This window comes from Stegostoma tigrinum, chromosome 3, assembly GCF_030684315.1.
Source record: "Stegostoma tigrinum isolate sSteTig4 chromosome 3, sSteTig4.hap1, whole genome shotgun sequence".
Lineage (NCBI taxonomy): Eukaryota > Metazoa > Chordata > Chondrichthyes > Orectolobiformes > Stegostomatidae > Stegostoma > Stegostoma tigrinum.
Window position 1 is genome coordinate 104,552,831 of NC_081356.1, and position 15,942 is coordinate 104,568,772.

At 39.6% G+C, this 15,942-nt stretch overlaps 1 protein-coding gene across 4 annotated transcripts in view; it reads right to left on the reverse strand.

The window, feature by feature from the left end:
* Nucleotides 1–1,280: 1,280 nt before the first annotated feature.
* fam169ab (family with sequence similarity 169 member Ab) overlaps nt 1,281–15,942 on the reverse strand; it is a 77,916-nt gene continuing 63,254 nt past the window's right edge. For 2 of the 4 annotated variants that reach the window (XM_048527894.2, XM_048527893.2), the window contains exons 12-14: nt 13,555–14,175; nt 10,150–10,710; nt 1,282–2,780 (exon numbers count right to left, since the gene is read on the reverse strand). In XM_048527894.2, coding sequence (XP_048383851.1) covers nt 2,745–2,780; nt 10,150–10,710; nt 13,555–14,175 — 1,218 coding nt within the window. In that variant the 3' untranslated portion in view covers nt 1,282–2,744. Of the gene's footprint in view, nt 2,781–8,550; nt 10,711–13,554; nt 14,176–15,942 lie in introns of those variants that run through there. The other 2 variants (XM_048527897.2, XM_048527896.2) reach the window with 2 other exon arrangements.

Here is a 15,942-nt window from a genome sequence, read left to right on the forward strand (position 1 = left end):
GTCTTTCCACCTACTTCTTGGATCACAAGCAAATGTGGATACATTTATACTCTGCCCACTTCTCCAAGTCACAAACATAATTAAGTGGAAATAATCGAGAAGCTAAGGGCTGATCTTTGTGGTACTACAGGTTATGTCTTTCCAACCTGAAAAAGATGCACCACTCCTGTCTGTGTGTTAGCCAATTTTCAATCCATACTAATACATTACATCCAATACCATAAACTCCTTTTTTTGCACAATAATCCTACGTGGCACTAATTGGGTTTCATTTTTTTGAAAACAATGGTTAAAGTGACGCTCATTTTCCTAGTGGTCTCCTTCAGATGCTAACTAATTAATAATTATCTGGGCTAAAACTCTAACGTAAAGTGACACGCAATGTTGTGTCATCTGTTTTGTGTGGGCCTCATCAAGTCAAAGTGGAAGGCTTGCAGTTACTTTATGTTTTGATTTTATCTGCAATTGCCATCATCAAACAATTTGTTCACTCAGGGAATGTTATAGCCTGAGCCATCTATTAGATTTAAATGTCAGATTTTTGCATTTTCTTAAAATTGGAGATGAGAATTCACCAATGCTCTGAGTACTGAGTATTCACAGCACCTCAAGTTCCATATTGCTCTTGTTTGTTAACTTGAGGCAAAATACTGGTCAGACACTACTCCCTTTCCAGTTCATCAAAATCATTAGAATAAATAATTCATAGGACAGAAGGAGATCATGAAACCATGTTAATTTGAACATTTATTTTAATTTCACCATAAAAGCATACAGGTGCAAGTTCTCGGATTTTAATGAACCACTACAGACGCTTGGAACTGATTCACGTATAGAAGTATCCAAGTATTAGTCTGAATAGTCTATCACTCATAGGGTAATAAGGCATACCAGGGGGTGTCTTGACATGGTGACATTTTTGGATAGAAAGGTTATTACGTGTAGAAGGAGTAGCAAATTGTCTTCATATAATTAAAACATACAATTTCTTTGGAAGCAAAGATTTATATTGGTATTCATCAACTTTACTGAATTATTTCCAAATACAGAAATTGCTTTGCATGAAATGGGTAGTAGTATTTTTGGACTTAATAAAAATCAAAAGAACTGCGGATGCCATAAATCAGGAACAAAAACAAAGTTGCTGGAAAAGCTCAGCAGGTCTGGCAGCATCTGTGAAGGTGAAAACAGAATTAACGTTTCGGGTCCAGTGACCCTTGCTCAGAACCGGACACCGTACATGAAATGTTAACTGTGTTTTCTCCTTCACAGATGCTGCCAGACCTGCTGAGCTTTTCCAGCAACTTTGTTTTTGTTCCTGTACTTTTGAACTTAGTTATGTTACTAAGTTACTGTGCATTTAATTTTCAAGAACAAATCAAGGCACCTGGAGTTCACATATATTAACAGGAAGGACAGGGCTTTGTGCTTTCACTGGCATTTCTTGACTGAAAGACAGATTCAAAAATATCATTTTGGGTTGCTTTCACAGATAGTTTCATGTGAATTTGCAGATTGTTGTTTCGGGTTTTATAACACCAGATAAGAATTTGTTCATGTTTGTTGTAGCAAGCAATTACCTGCAGAAGGAGGAAGTTTTACACAAATGATCCTGTGGTGCAGTTTGTTATTGCCTGGATGATCTACAATGGTAATGCTTCCCACCCAAAGAATTTGGTTGCTGATTGCAATAAAGGAGTGTTTTAAAAAGGACACTAATTGAAAGCACTGTTCTTCTAAGAACAAGATGCCTGTTACATAAAAGAACTGTAACACCAATGCATGTATCTTGAGTAACTAAAACATGGTAAAGGAAACTTAATCTGATTTAAAAGTTTTTTTTAAAATGGTCAGCTGCATATGCAATGCATTTTTACAAAAAGTAGAATTTTCACTTTGGTTCTAAATAGCAATCTGGGAAGAATTTGGTAACTTTCTAAACTGAATATTTTGCTTAAGTTTCCACTCCCTCATTTGTGTTTAACAATGCAAAATTGTCTGTCACCACCACGTTCAGACAGTGTTTATAACATTTGACATAATATTTTTTAATGTAAGTAATAATTGAGTGGTAACCTGCAATTTTATTAAATCTATTTTCAGTTGTATTATTACATTAAACAAATATTTTTAGTAGACATCTATCTCACTGGATCTTAAACATCAGAATTTAAATCATACAGAACTACTTACTTGTTTAACTGATATAAAGTGATTCATTTTTATAAAAGTTAGTCTCCTTGCACCAAAATGCTTAGAATTTGTCTTGAAAATGAACTACACACTGGAACAATTATCAAAAACTTGGCAGTATGATTATTATGGGTCTGAGGTCAGGCTAGTATTCTAGTTTTACGGGTACTGCCAACTTCTGGTGTACTTTTTTTTAAATCAACCTTTTTAGACATGTTATGATACATCTCTGGGTTGAGTGGGCCTTTAACCAGACATTGGCTCAGAGGTAGGTTTACTACCACTTCACCACAAAATCCTTCCAGCATGTTATAAACCAGTGAAAAATACTGTTACATTTCTGTTAAACGTAATTCATGTTTGAAAATCCTTGGTCTTTTTGCCACTTGGATGAACATAGCATAAACTCTCTCCAAAACTTGAAACAAGTTTTAGTTCCCTGTTCCATTTGAACCAAGATTTTAGTATGGCTTTTTCCAAATGCCACCACCTTCTCACCTCAGTAACAGAAAATGCATTAAAGATTTTCAAAGCTGATAAATGAATTCCTTTCATCGTGTTCTGGTGGATGCACGATTGTGACGGACCTACAAGGAGACAAAATAAGCTGTAATTAAACCCTTGAATGGATTGTACTGGAAATGGTCTGCAGATGGCTGTGTGACTACTTGCATCAGATCTTCTGAATCTACAATTACAGTGAGGTATCAAAGCCACCGTCAGTGCAGGTCAGAAAATCACTAAGTCTGCACATACCTAATGTTTTGAATCCTGACACAAAATCTACCCTAATACCTGCAAAACATTTATAATTATTGTATTTTGGTCTGGCCTGTAAGAGTCCAAAGCTTGATAATCAATTTGTATTTTATGTATTACATATTTTATGCCTCTTGGACAATTAACTGAAAGATTGAATACTGGTTATTTACCAATCTTATTGGATGTACACTCGGAATTCCTGTAGGCCCTCTCCTGCTTCACTACTGGAAGTTTGGTGGAAACTCTGTATGAACTCACTTCTGTTTATATAGGGTATCTTATTAATAAAACACTCAAGGTTCCTTACAGGAGCATTATAAAATGTGACCGCCACAAAGATATATTAGTGTACACAATCAAAAGGTTGCTTAGAGAATTTGGGTTTTTTGGGGTTGGGTGTAATATGGGGTGAATTCCAGAGTTTAAGCTTTTGGCACTGAAAGCACAGCTTCAAATAGTGCAGAAGTTACAATAAGAGATGTTTCATAGGTGAAGCACTGGACAAGCATAGGTCTTGCCAGAAAATGTAATAAAGAATGGTTGGAGCAGGCCGTTCAACCCTTTGAACTTGTTCTGCCATTCAGTATGATCATTGCTACCTCAACGATATATTCCTATTTTCTCTCCATACCCTTGATGTCTTTAATATCCAAAACTCCCAATTCCTATCTCTTAGTGCATTTAGACTGAGATTAGAAATCTGAAGGGCCAAAACTATTACTGAATTCTAAAATAAGGATGAGCATTTTAAAGTCACTTTTGGTGCTTAAACAGATGTAATTGTGAGCCAGATAGCAGGGTGAAAAGAACTTTGAATGGCTGAGTCACAAAGTACATCAACCTCACATTTAATAAGGGTAGATTGTAGGTGGTTAGCCAGGAGTGTTTTTAAATCTTCAGTCTAGAAGAAACTTGTACACATCCACAAGTAAAAGCTAGATCAACAGTCTGATGCAGCAGACGTAAGGGGAGTGAGGAGAGGCTTTGGCAGAGGGGAAACATTGGTTGACAAAGCAAAAAGATGTCACAGGATTGGAGGGCAGTTATTTAGATAAAACTACTTAGAGTCAGACAGATTATACATGCATAAAAACAGCAGTAAATAGGTCCGAAAGGAGAAACAATGGTAAAAAGGCAAAATCAACAGCTCTTTTCTTATTGTAGTAGTTAGCTGAACAAAATAATTAATGGCATAAATACAGGTTAACTGGTATGATATTACCGCCATTACAGAAACAGTGACAAGGAAATCAAAGCCGTAACTAAATATTCAGGGATGTGACTTTTCAAAAGGACAAGCAAGAAGGGAAGAGGAGGGTGGTGGGATAGCTTTGTTAGTGTGAGATTGAACAAAATGGATGTTGCAGAACTCATGTCAGTAAGTAAAAACTAACAAGTGGGAAAAGACACTGGTGAGAATGGTATATGGATCACTAACAGTAGGGCAGAATAAATCGAAGACCTTGAGGGCGTGTTAAAAATCATTGATAATGGGAATTGCAGATGCTGGAGAATCCAAGATAATAAAGTGTGAAGCTGGATGAACACAGCAGGCCAAGCAGCATCTCAGGAGCACAAAAGCTGACGTTTCGGGCCTAGACCTCTGATGAAGGGTCTAGGCCCAAAATGTCAACTTTTGTGCTCCTGAGATGCTGCTTGGCCTGCTGTGTTCATCCAGCTCCACACTTTATTATGTTAAAAATCATGGGTTACTTTTACCTTCGTGTATGTTGGGAAAATCGTATTGGCAGTAGTAGCCACAAGGAAGAATTAGTGTGGATCCTACCAAAATCAGGCTATTTTGGATCCAGTAATGTGTAATGAAGCAGATTTACTGAATTATCTCAGATCTCCCAGGGAAAGCAACCATAACATGGTGGAACTTAGCATTAAGTTTGAGAATTGAAAACTTGGGTCAGAAATCATAAAAAGCTAACATACAGGTTCAGGGGGTAATTAGAGAAGACAAATGCACTGTTAGCGTTTGTTTCAAAGGCAGGTTTTGCTAAAACTGTAAGAGACTAATCAGGACATAGATAGAATACTGTGAACACTAGCTTTGGAATTATTTAAGGAAAGACTTACTGACATTGGAGGCAGTGCAGAAAAGCATCAATAGATTGATCCTGAGTAGGGAGGGATTTTCTTATGAGTAGTTGAATAGGTTGGGCTTGTACTCTTTGGTATTTAGAAGAGCGACAGCCAACCATATAGAAACATAAGATTCTTATTAGGCTTGACAGGTAGATACTGAGAGATTGTGGCATAATCTCAAGAGTAGGTGGTCACCATTTTAAGACACAGATAGTAGGAATTTCTCTCAAACGTAGAGCAATTCTGAAATTCTTCTTGGATGAGAGCTTTTGAACTAGATTGTTAAGTGTATTCAAGGCTGAAATAGATGTTTAATCAGTAAGGGTATCAAGGGTTATGGGTTAAAGGCAGAAATGTGAAGTTAAGAGTTATCAGATTCAGCTTTGATTACACTGAATGGCAAGCAGACTGGATAGGCTGAATGGCTAACTTCTGCTCCTATGTCTTATCGTCTTACATGAGAGGCATTGGAGATGTTGAAAGGTGATAGTGAGGCTGCAGTGTACATGTAAAAACTGGCCGCTTTTGGATTATGTAACAGGGAGAACATTTAGGTGCAACAGGTTATGTTTACGCAGCACCTTTTAAGATGAATGTTCCAAAGAGCTTCACAGTGCCATAACAATGACAACAAATCACATAATGAGATATTAGATGAAACAATCAGAAGCCTGGTCAAAGAGATTGATGTTAGGAAGTATCTTAGAGAAAAGTAGGATAGAAAGATAGCAAAGGTTGTCCACATACAAATTTTTGGTGGGGTGGAGGGGCACCAGAGGTTACAGGAAGGGAAGTCTTTGCAGTTAAGTGTCGAATTGTAACCGGAGAATTAAAAATGAGCCAGACGTGTGCATTCTCAGCCAGCTGAGCTGGGCTACAGTGAAGAGGTATGGTGAAAGGCGACAGACAAATTCATAAAGTATCAATTACCTTGTTGCAGTCATGTAGAAAGATGTTTGTGATTGATGCAGTGGTATGTTGGGGATGCTTGAAAAGGGAGGCTGGACTCCAATTGGTGGGTTTCAAATATGACTTTTATGAATGATGATTACAAATTTGGGAGGTAACAGACAAGATAAAGTCACAGTGGTCCTATCAGGCCACAGGCTTCTCTCTCAGACCAAGATGACTGCTGGTGGTTTAACTGGAGGATCACCATGCCTCAGACAAGAGGAGAGGTTGAGATGAAGAGACCTTCATGGTAACCTCAGTTGGTATGGGAACAAATCCACACTGCTAACATCACTCTGCATCTCAAACCAGCCATCTGTACATCCTGGCACTCGAAAGGAATAGGAAATTGGAAATGGGACAGTAGTTAGCAACATTTTATTTTGAAGAGGGGTGTTTTTAAAAAGGGAGCAATATCTGAAGAGACAGAGGTGTTAGCATGACAGCTGTGAAAGGAAGTTCGTTGGGAAGCAGTTTAGTGAAGATTGGCACAAGGGAGGAGGAGTGGGGAGTCCTATGGCAAGACAAGACTGAAGAGAAACTAGAGAACAAAGTCAAGAGCTAGAACAAATGGGTATCTTTGAGCAAGCTTGGGGCAGTGCTTGAGTGGCAGAGACAACAGTTTGTTCCTAAGACTGAGAGGATCTAAAGAAACTGATTAATTCCTCGCTCGTTGAAGGGAAGGACAAAACAGACAAGTTGAGAAGATTAAGATAATGGTTTGCAATAGAGTAAAGATGCCAGAGGTTCTTTTTACTAAAGCTTCTCATTTTCACAGAATCCCTACTGTGCAGGATAGAGGCCATTCAGCCCAAGGGTCTGCACTCAACCACAGTAAAGCACCCAACTCCCCCTACGCTATCCCCATAACCCTACATTTACCCACCAAGCCTGCACAACCTTGGACTCTTTGGACAATTTGCCATGGACAATCCACGTAATCTGCATTTTTGTGGGCCATGGGAGGAAACCAGAGTACTTGGCAGAAATCCACGCAGACACGGGGGATCATGCAAACTCCACACTGACAGTTACCCAAGGCTGGAATCAAACTGGGTCCCCCACACTGTGAGGCAGCAATGTCAGTCACTGAGCCACTGTGTCATCCTGATTTACAGACAAGAGTAAACCCTTTGGATGGGCAACTGAGTTCTGACAGTGGATTATTAGTTTGCTTGAATAATTCCACTCTGTCCCCAATGGACTTCTGGATGCAAGCGAGTTGAAAGACTACTGGTTTTAGGAGGGATTATGGCATAAGTGGAACAGAATAATATTTGCAATAATGTAGTGAACGGAAGGTTTCTAGGCAGAAGTAAATTTAAGAGGGAAGAGGAATGTGGATAAAGAGTGACACAAGAAGGTGGTCAGAGATAACCTTTTGAGACTGATACAATGGGAGCAGTGATGTTATGCAAGCTGGCAAGGTCCAGGCAGTGGCCTTCAACACAGGTTGAAGTGCTTTCATGGAGGGGGAATAGGAAAGTAAGGAACTCAGGGGGATCATGAATAACAAAGGGAATTTGCCCTGAAATTGCAGTGTCAGAATGGAAGCAGCCCTGATGGAACTGACTTAAAAATGTTCAACCCTGGGCTGTGCTCAATGAAAGTATCTGCATTTTTTAAAGCATTTTTGGATGTCAGGGTACTTCACAAAATGAAAAATATTGGTTTAATTCTTGCACGGGGTGTGGGCATTTATAGAGTCATACAGCATGGAAACAGACCCTTCAGCCCAACTCATTCAAGCCGACCGAGTTTTCTTTACTAATCAAGTCCCATTTGCCTGCATTTGGCCCATAATCCTTTAAACCTTTCCTATTCATGTACCCATTTAAATGTCTTTTAAATGTGTAACAGTTTCGGCAAAGCAAGCGTCTGTTGCCCATCCTTAATTGCCATAGAACTGATTGACTCAGACAACAGTTAAGAGTCAACTCCACTCCACACTTACAACAAACCTGCCAGAGGTTGAAAGAGGGCTTCAAATGAGTTTAGAATAGCTACTGCACTGTAAGGGGCATAACAGGAGGGTGTTAATAGCTGGAGAAATATAGGGGTTGGCAGGGGTTGGGGGCTGTGGAAGAGTTGGGTGGGTTGGGTGAAAATTTATAAAGTCAGAATCCAAGTAAGACAAAATTTTTTGAGGAGGTAAAAAAGGGCTGTAGAGCCGGAGGAAGTCAAAGACAGGAAGGGTAAAGCTTGAAACGGATTTAAAAACAACAACTGTAATTTTAAAATTAGTTAGTTATGTCCTGTGCATACTCTCTCAAATAGAAAACATTCCTTGATCTATAAATTCCATAAAATGTACAACTCTCCTCTTTTAAATTATCCTTTCTATTTGATAAAACAAATTTATCAAGAAATTGCCTCCCAACTGCAGTGTTATACATGTACAGATGTATTTTTGAGAGGCAACGCCTCAAAATGGATTACTTAAATGTGAAGTCAGTTTTGACAATTTGGACACGAAAGTCAGTCACATACTTTTATGACTCATAGAATCTTGCTCTAGTTTAGCAAATCAGCACAATTTGACAACATCCAGCAAGAAAAAACAAAATTCCTTTATTACGGCAGACGTTTACTGTAAAAACTGTGCATTATACACAAACAACATTCTAGTACCAACGTAAATGACTAAATACACAAAAGTTATCCAATTAAATAGCAGAATGTATTAAAAGATTTCAACACCCCCTCCCTAGACTCACTGTTAAAAGGACAATAAGCCTGGTGTTGTGAAATTATAAAGGTTAGTGACAGAATTGAACAGTTTTGCATTTGCTCACTAACATAAATTGAAAGCAGTTATTAGGACTGTATTAAAACACCACAGTAGCTGTAAAACCATAACATTTGAAAACTCAACAACAGGATGCAGGTGAATTTGTTAACCATCCCTACAATGGTGGAAAAGTGAGCAACTCCAGTTACAGTAAGTTTGTTCCCATGTGCATTTTTACTTTAAATTACTGTAGTGGATTTCATTGCACTTAACAGACTCCACAAAAACATTTTTCTCTTAAAACACCACATAACAAAGTAAAATGCATAAATTCTCCCTCATTCAATGGTTGTGCTTTCATGACAAAAAGATCCATGGTGTTTGACTAAAACACATTCTTATTATTCTAGCATTGCATTTTAGAATGTAGAAATTTTAAGCATTCTGCAGCACTGATTTCTAATCGGTAAAACCATGTCTAACATCATTAATTTGTTACAGACTGAATAAATCTTTTAGAAACAAATCTGGTTATTGAGCAGATTTTGCCAGTTGGTCAATAACATGAAGTTCCTGACAACTGTGTTCCCATCCATGCTTTCATTCTATACTAGAACAACGACATAAAATTATAAAATTTATTTTAACATTAGACACTTTATTTCTAAAAACAAACACAACTACAGCTGGAAATGTTGGAATTCTGAGCATTGAGGCATCCTTGCTTGAAAGAACAGAAGAAATAGGCAAATACTATACTGGTATTCTGGTCTAATTCTATTACATCTGATGCACCAAGCAAGCCTGCAACACAAAACATTGTTCTTTGGATTACCAAATTTAAGCAATGAAGTAAAACTGAAAAAACTGTGGTGATGGAGGTTACCATAAACAGCCTACATTATTAACATTAGGCACAGTATCAAAATATTACAGCCAAGAGAAAGTTTAAAAATCCCAAAATTGGAAAAAACCTGCAATCCAGTATCTATTAAATCGGCTTTGTGGGTCACTGTCCTGTGATACACTACCAAACTAAACATTTGTAAGTTCAACGTGTTCTATAATTCCAGTCCAAACCTTAATAAGATTTGATATTTATAAAAGTTTTTTCATAGGTGTGGATGTTTTTCCCTTTTGAAACCAGCAGAACACAAAAATCTAGAATTGGATTTTAAAGTAATAGTGTTGTGACTGATAAATGCTGGAGTCTGTTAATAGAATACAGGAAAATAGGGCTAGCAATATAAAGCTATCATACAATACAGCATTGAGGCTACAGCAGTACTCTTAAATAAGTAGCTCAAATACTGACTGGGTTCAATTTTCAGTAAACATCATTTCTGGGTCTTTCATAACACAGTGGGGCTATAATTAGTTACACACATGTATGGTGTAACATGGACTTAAGCTGCTACCTTGCTTCGTTTCTTGGGAGGTCCTTTGTTTGCCTTGACTTTCCTTCTCAGATTTCTCCTGTCCACAACCGGTACTTCTGTTTCCATCTCTTCCGAGCTGCTGTCGGCTGCCTTCTCAACCACAGCGGGTGATGACTGATCCTTCAGATCATCAGATTCTTTTGTTTCATCTTCGGACAGCTGCACAGAAGAAACCTGCTTCAGTGAAACATCCTCAAGTTCAATCACAAGTAAGGGACCTAGACTGAGGTCCATCGGGGCATTAGATTCCCCGGTCTCACTCTCATGTTGTGCTGAAGCAGTCTCCGAAATGCCCTCACCCTCCAAGGCACTGTGTTGTGATACTTCCTCATTGACTGAAACATGGCCATTATCAGAAGTCTTTGTGTTAGTTTGTACATCAGGCAGTTCCCCACTTTCAGCTAGTGCAGGCTTATTTGGAAGAGGTGCATGGTGGTTGGGAGAATTGCTGTTAACTGCTGGTTGCTGCAGTGGTTCACATTCTTTGCCTTCATTCTGTGCAACAACAACTTCAGCACTTTCCTCTTCACGCTCTGCATCCTGCATAGGAAAATAAAACAAAAAATCTTAGCAAACTGTTTGGTATTGCCCAATGTCAAATAACCTGGCTGCTTTAGGTGCAAGTTGTTTCTCGATGACTGCAAAGTAAACCTATTCTCTTTTTTAAAAATCATTTCATTTTGCTATATGCTATAGGCAGATATATGGGTTAATAATTTGAATCCTGTCCCTGGCATGAAGATTGGCTTCTGCTATTTCAATCTGTGTACACTAGGACAACAGTAAAGTAGCAAGTTATTTGGGTGATTGTGACTAGATCATGAAAAGACAGTACAGAGGTGCAAAGTATTATCAAAAAGAAACAGAGCATTGGCCTTTATCTCAAGCGGACTGAATAAGAATGTGATGCTTCAACTGTACAGGGCCATCTGGAGTGCTCCACTGAGTTTTAGGCACCAAACCCCAGGAAAGGCTTTGGAGGGGGAAGCAACATAGATTCACAAGTTATACCAGGCCTCAAAGGGCTAAAATATAAGCATAGCTCTGTTTTACGTGTCCCCTTGAATTTAGGAGGTTGCATGATGATGTGACCACACAGTCTTTAAATTTATCGAGATGATTTAATAGGGGAAATATGATAAATTATTTTCTTGGGTGTAGGAATCCAGATTAAGGGAGATATTTTGTTTTTGAGTAAGGATTTTGTCAACACAGAATCCCTATAGTGTGGAAGCAGGCCATTCACCCCACTGAGTGCACACCAACCTTCCAAACAGCATCCAGGGTTCAATTCCATCTTCAGGCAACTGTGCCAACTCCATGCATACATTCTCCTTGTGTCTGCATTGGTTTTCTCTGGGTGCTCCGGTTTCTTCCCTCTGTCCAAAGATGTGCAGATTAGGTGGATTGGCCGTGCCAAATTCACCATGGTGCCCAAGGATGTGCAGGCTAGGCAGGTCAACCATGGGATAGGATAGAGAGAGGTGGGTATGGGTGGTATGCTCTTCAGAGGATCAGTGTGGACTTGATGGGTCAAATAGCCTGCTTCCATATTGTATGGATTCTAATGATTCTATGAATGTTAAATAATTACATTTGTTAGGGTAGTAATTTGATTCTCACATTGAAAATGGTCATTGCCTGACACTTGTGGGGCACAAACCTTACTTGCCATCTGTCAGCCCAAATTTCAACATTTTCCAGGTCTTGCTCCAATATCTGAGGAGTCACAAGTAATGCTGAACATTGTGCAATCATCAGTGAACATCCCCACTTCTGACCTTATGATGGGCAGTAAAGTCATTGCTGAAGCAGCTGAAGGTAGTTGAGTCGAGGACATTATCCTGAGCAATTCCTGCAGACATGTTCTGGAACTGAGATAGCTGATCTTCAGCACCACAATCATCTTCTTTTGTGCTAGATATTGAAGAGTTTCTCCCCCCGATTCCCATTAGCTCTAGTTTTCATGGGGCTCCTTGATACCACACTCAATCAAATGCAACCTTGCTCTCAAGGGCAATCACTCCCACCTCACCTGGAATTGAACAATTTTGTCCATTTTGGAACCAAGGCGGAGGTCAGAAGATGAGGAGTCCTGGTTGAACTCAAGCTGAGTGTCAGTGAGCAAGTCATTCCTAAGCAAGCGCTACATAATAGCATTGTTGACGACACCTTCCATCAACATCTATGTGTTTCATACTGAAGCAGACTGGGACCAAACCAAATTGTCAAATCATTGATTATCACCTACTTCAACTGTGTACTTAGGACTCACCAATGCCAGTGAAAAATATATCACTCAAATATGTAAGTTACAGCCACAGCACCAATTTGAACGGACTGTAATATTTTTATATGAAAGTAGCTTTATAGAGCCCAGCACATGATATTACAGCATTGAAAGACACACATTCAAAGCCGTGACTCTCTGGATTGGAAGTATCCAATAGCATGCAGAGTTATTCATCACACAAAATACAGCCATTGATTCTATGCCAGCTCTTGGTAGAGCAATCCAAGAAAGGCAGCATTTAAATGTAGCTCCTCACACGGGAGGAGATGAAGGAAACATCAGGGAGAACCATTTCTCAACACTCTGAAGCACTTATTCACAAAATCAAAAGATGAATAAATGTCTGAGGGTGAGGTTATTTACTGCTCATGAGACATGATGCCAGGAAAAGGCTAAACAAAACTGAACTGTCAGCCTAAATGCAAAGACAAGTAAAACACTGAAGATGGTCTACAGATGATCACTGTAATACACATATCATCGCATGTATCGTTGCAACTACTTGGTCTGCAAACCAAACCAGACTCTTCAGTGGTAGTTTGGTGCAAGACATGGCTGCTCTGCTTCCCTGCATGTAGTCTGAAGATATTAAGAATATTAAAAACAAACAAGATATTTCAATTTTTGACTTGAACATGAGTTCAGGCTGTCAAATTAAAAATCCTTTTCAGCCAAGACAGGTGAACAAGGCTTTTCACTGTGCAGCCTGAGTACTTTTAAAGGGAATTACATTAGATCATCATAACAGAGGAAAAGAAAAAAATTTAACAATGGCATGATCTCATAAACTGGTCTCCTTTCCATCCCTTGAAATGGCAATTGAAGCAGTGTCAAAATCTGCTGCTCGACTCGTTCATCTTGGAAACTGGAGTTGATTTGTAAATCTAAATGTGATAAGAAAAATGATAAGATTTCAAACAATACGTTTTCTGTCACAGAGATGGCCAGAAAAGCCCCGTTATGAGGAAGGGTCATTAGACCCGAAATGTTAACTTTCACAGATACTGCCAGGCTTGCTGAGCTTTTCCAGCAATCTCTATTTTTCTTTTTTGATTTTCAGCATCTGCAGCTCTTTCAGTTTTTGTTTTTACCTTTTCTGTCATGTTGCTTTCACTGTGATCCTTCATGTCTTCTTCAGGTCTCGGTTCTTTAGGCAGATTTTCTAACCAATCAGAAGGTGCTTTATTCGCTTGCTTGTCCTCATTTGTCAAATCCTGAATGACCTCTCCCTTATCCTTCATTGAAATTTCTTTCTCAGTCTTCAGTGAATCTGGAGAAATCTCCTCCTCAACCTTGGTTGTATCATCAGGAACTTCCTCCCCAGCTTCAGTCAGAGCATCAAGAATCTCTGCTTCCATCTCCTCAGTTTTTGTTGGATCTTCAAGAATCTCTTCCTCAGTCTTTGTTGGATCTTCAGGAATGTCTTCCTCAGCCTTGGGTGGATCCTTAGGAATCTCTTCCTCAGTTTTGGTTGGATCCTCAGGAACCTCTTCTTCAGCCTTGGTCGGATTTTTGGGAATCTCATTCTCCACAATAGTCACGTTCTGGGGAATCTCCTCTTCAGCATCAGATGGATCCTTGGGAATTGCTATCTCTGTCTTGATTGGTTCCTCAGGTATCACCTCTGTAGGCTTGTTGGAGTCTTGAGCAGCCTGCTCTCTTATCTCAAAGTTTACTGGTTCTGGAATTGTCTCAGAGGAAGATTCCTTATCCTAAGATTGAAACAGAAATCAAATTATTTCACCATTTCGTCAACATTTTCCACAGGAATAACGATTTGCTAAATGGAACTTATACCTACTTAGTCCACCTAACTTGGTTTCATTACGACCCTGACAAATTACCTACACAGGCAGGTGGATATTTGAAAGCAATTCCATAAATGGACAAGGGTTTGAATTTCATTCAAAGAGTCAGAACGAAAAAGGTCTTCAGCTTAGAAAACTTATCCCAGAAACAAATGAAGAAAACCGAGTTTGGAATTCAGAAGAGACAGATCAATCATGGTTGGTGTCTGGCAATTCTGTGATTTTTCAACATTTACAGTTGGTGTTGGAGTAGGGACAGGGCAATCCTCTCCAAATAAACAGGAGTTTCAGCAAAGTATGGAAATGCAGCAGGAACTCCTCATGTGCGCATTCATGTCCTGAAATCAAATTTCTCTTTTATTTGGGATGGTGGGGTTATGGATGCGAGAGAGGTTATATGGCAGAAAAAAGGGATGAATTTATGAGCATTGTTGAATAGACCTCCATTTACTACCCATCTCTAAATGCCCCATGAAAGGTGGCGGTGGTGAGCTGCCTTTAACGGCTGAAGCCCGTGTGGTATATGGACACCCACAATGCTACTGAGAGGATGGAGAGGTTCCTCATAATGAAGATAACTGACAACCAGTCCTGGACTTCTCAAGTAGATGCGAAGGTCAAGAATGCACAACAACGCCCCGATTTTCCTTAGGCAGCTCAAGAAATTTGACATGTCCATAAGGACTGTCACTAACCTCTACAGATGCACCAGAGAAAGCATACTTTCTGGATGTGTAACAGCTTGGTACAGCAACTACTCTGCTCAGGAACATAAGAAACCACAGAAGGTGATGGGCACAGCCCAGACCATCACAGAAACCAATCTTCCATCCATGGATTCCATTTACACAGCTCGCTGCTGCGGAAAGGCTGACAACACCAAAGACCAATCACACCTTAGTAATGCTCACATACAATCTCTTCTGTTAGGCAGAAGATACAGAAGCCTGAACACACATACCAGCAGGTGCAGGAACAGACTCCTCCCAGCCATTACCAGACTGAAGAACAGACTGCCTAGATTAATGATCAAACTAATGTTGATCTCGCCTAGCGCACACCCTCTGCAACCTGAATGCCTCTGTCTAAGAGGTAATGGGAACTGCAGATGCTGGAGAATCCGAGATAACAAAGTGTGGAGCTGGATGAACACAGCAGGCCAAGCAGCATCTTAGGAGCACAAAACCTGACAATTCGGGCCTAGACTCTTCATCGCGAAGGGTCCAGGCCCGAAACGTCAGCTTTTGTGCTCCTAAGAGGCTGCTTGGCCTGCTGTGTTCATCCAGCTCCACACTTTGTTGCCTCTGCCTAAGTCTTTTTAAACAAGCTCTGATCTCTTCATCCTTGCTTACCTTGATCTGCCTGTACTGCTCGTAAACAAAGCTTTTCACTGTACTTCAGTACATGTGACAATCAATTAGAAACAGTGTTTCACAATTTTGACCCAATGATAGTGAAGGAACAGCAATTTGGTTCGAAGTCAGGGAAGTGTGAAATTTCGAGAGGAGCTTGCAGGTTGTATCGTTCTTGTATCTGTTGTCCTCTCATCCTCTTAGTTGAGAGAATTCACAGGTTTAGAAAGTGCTGCTGAGTTAGCACTGTATCTTGTAGATGGTACATACTGCTAGCATTGTTTAGGTAGTGTAGGAAGTAAATGTTGAAAATTGAGGG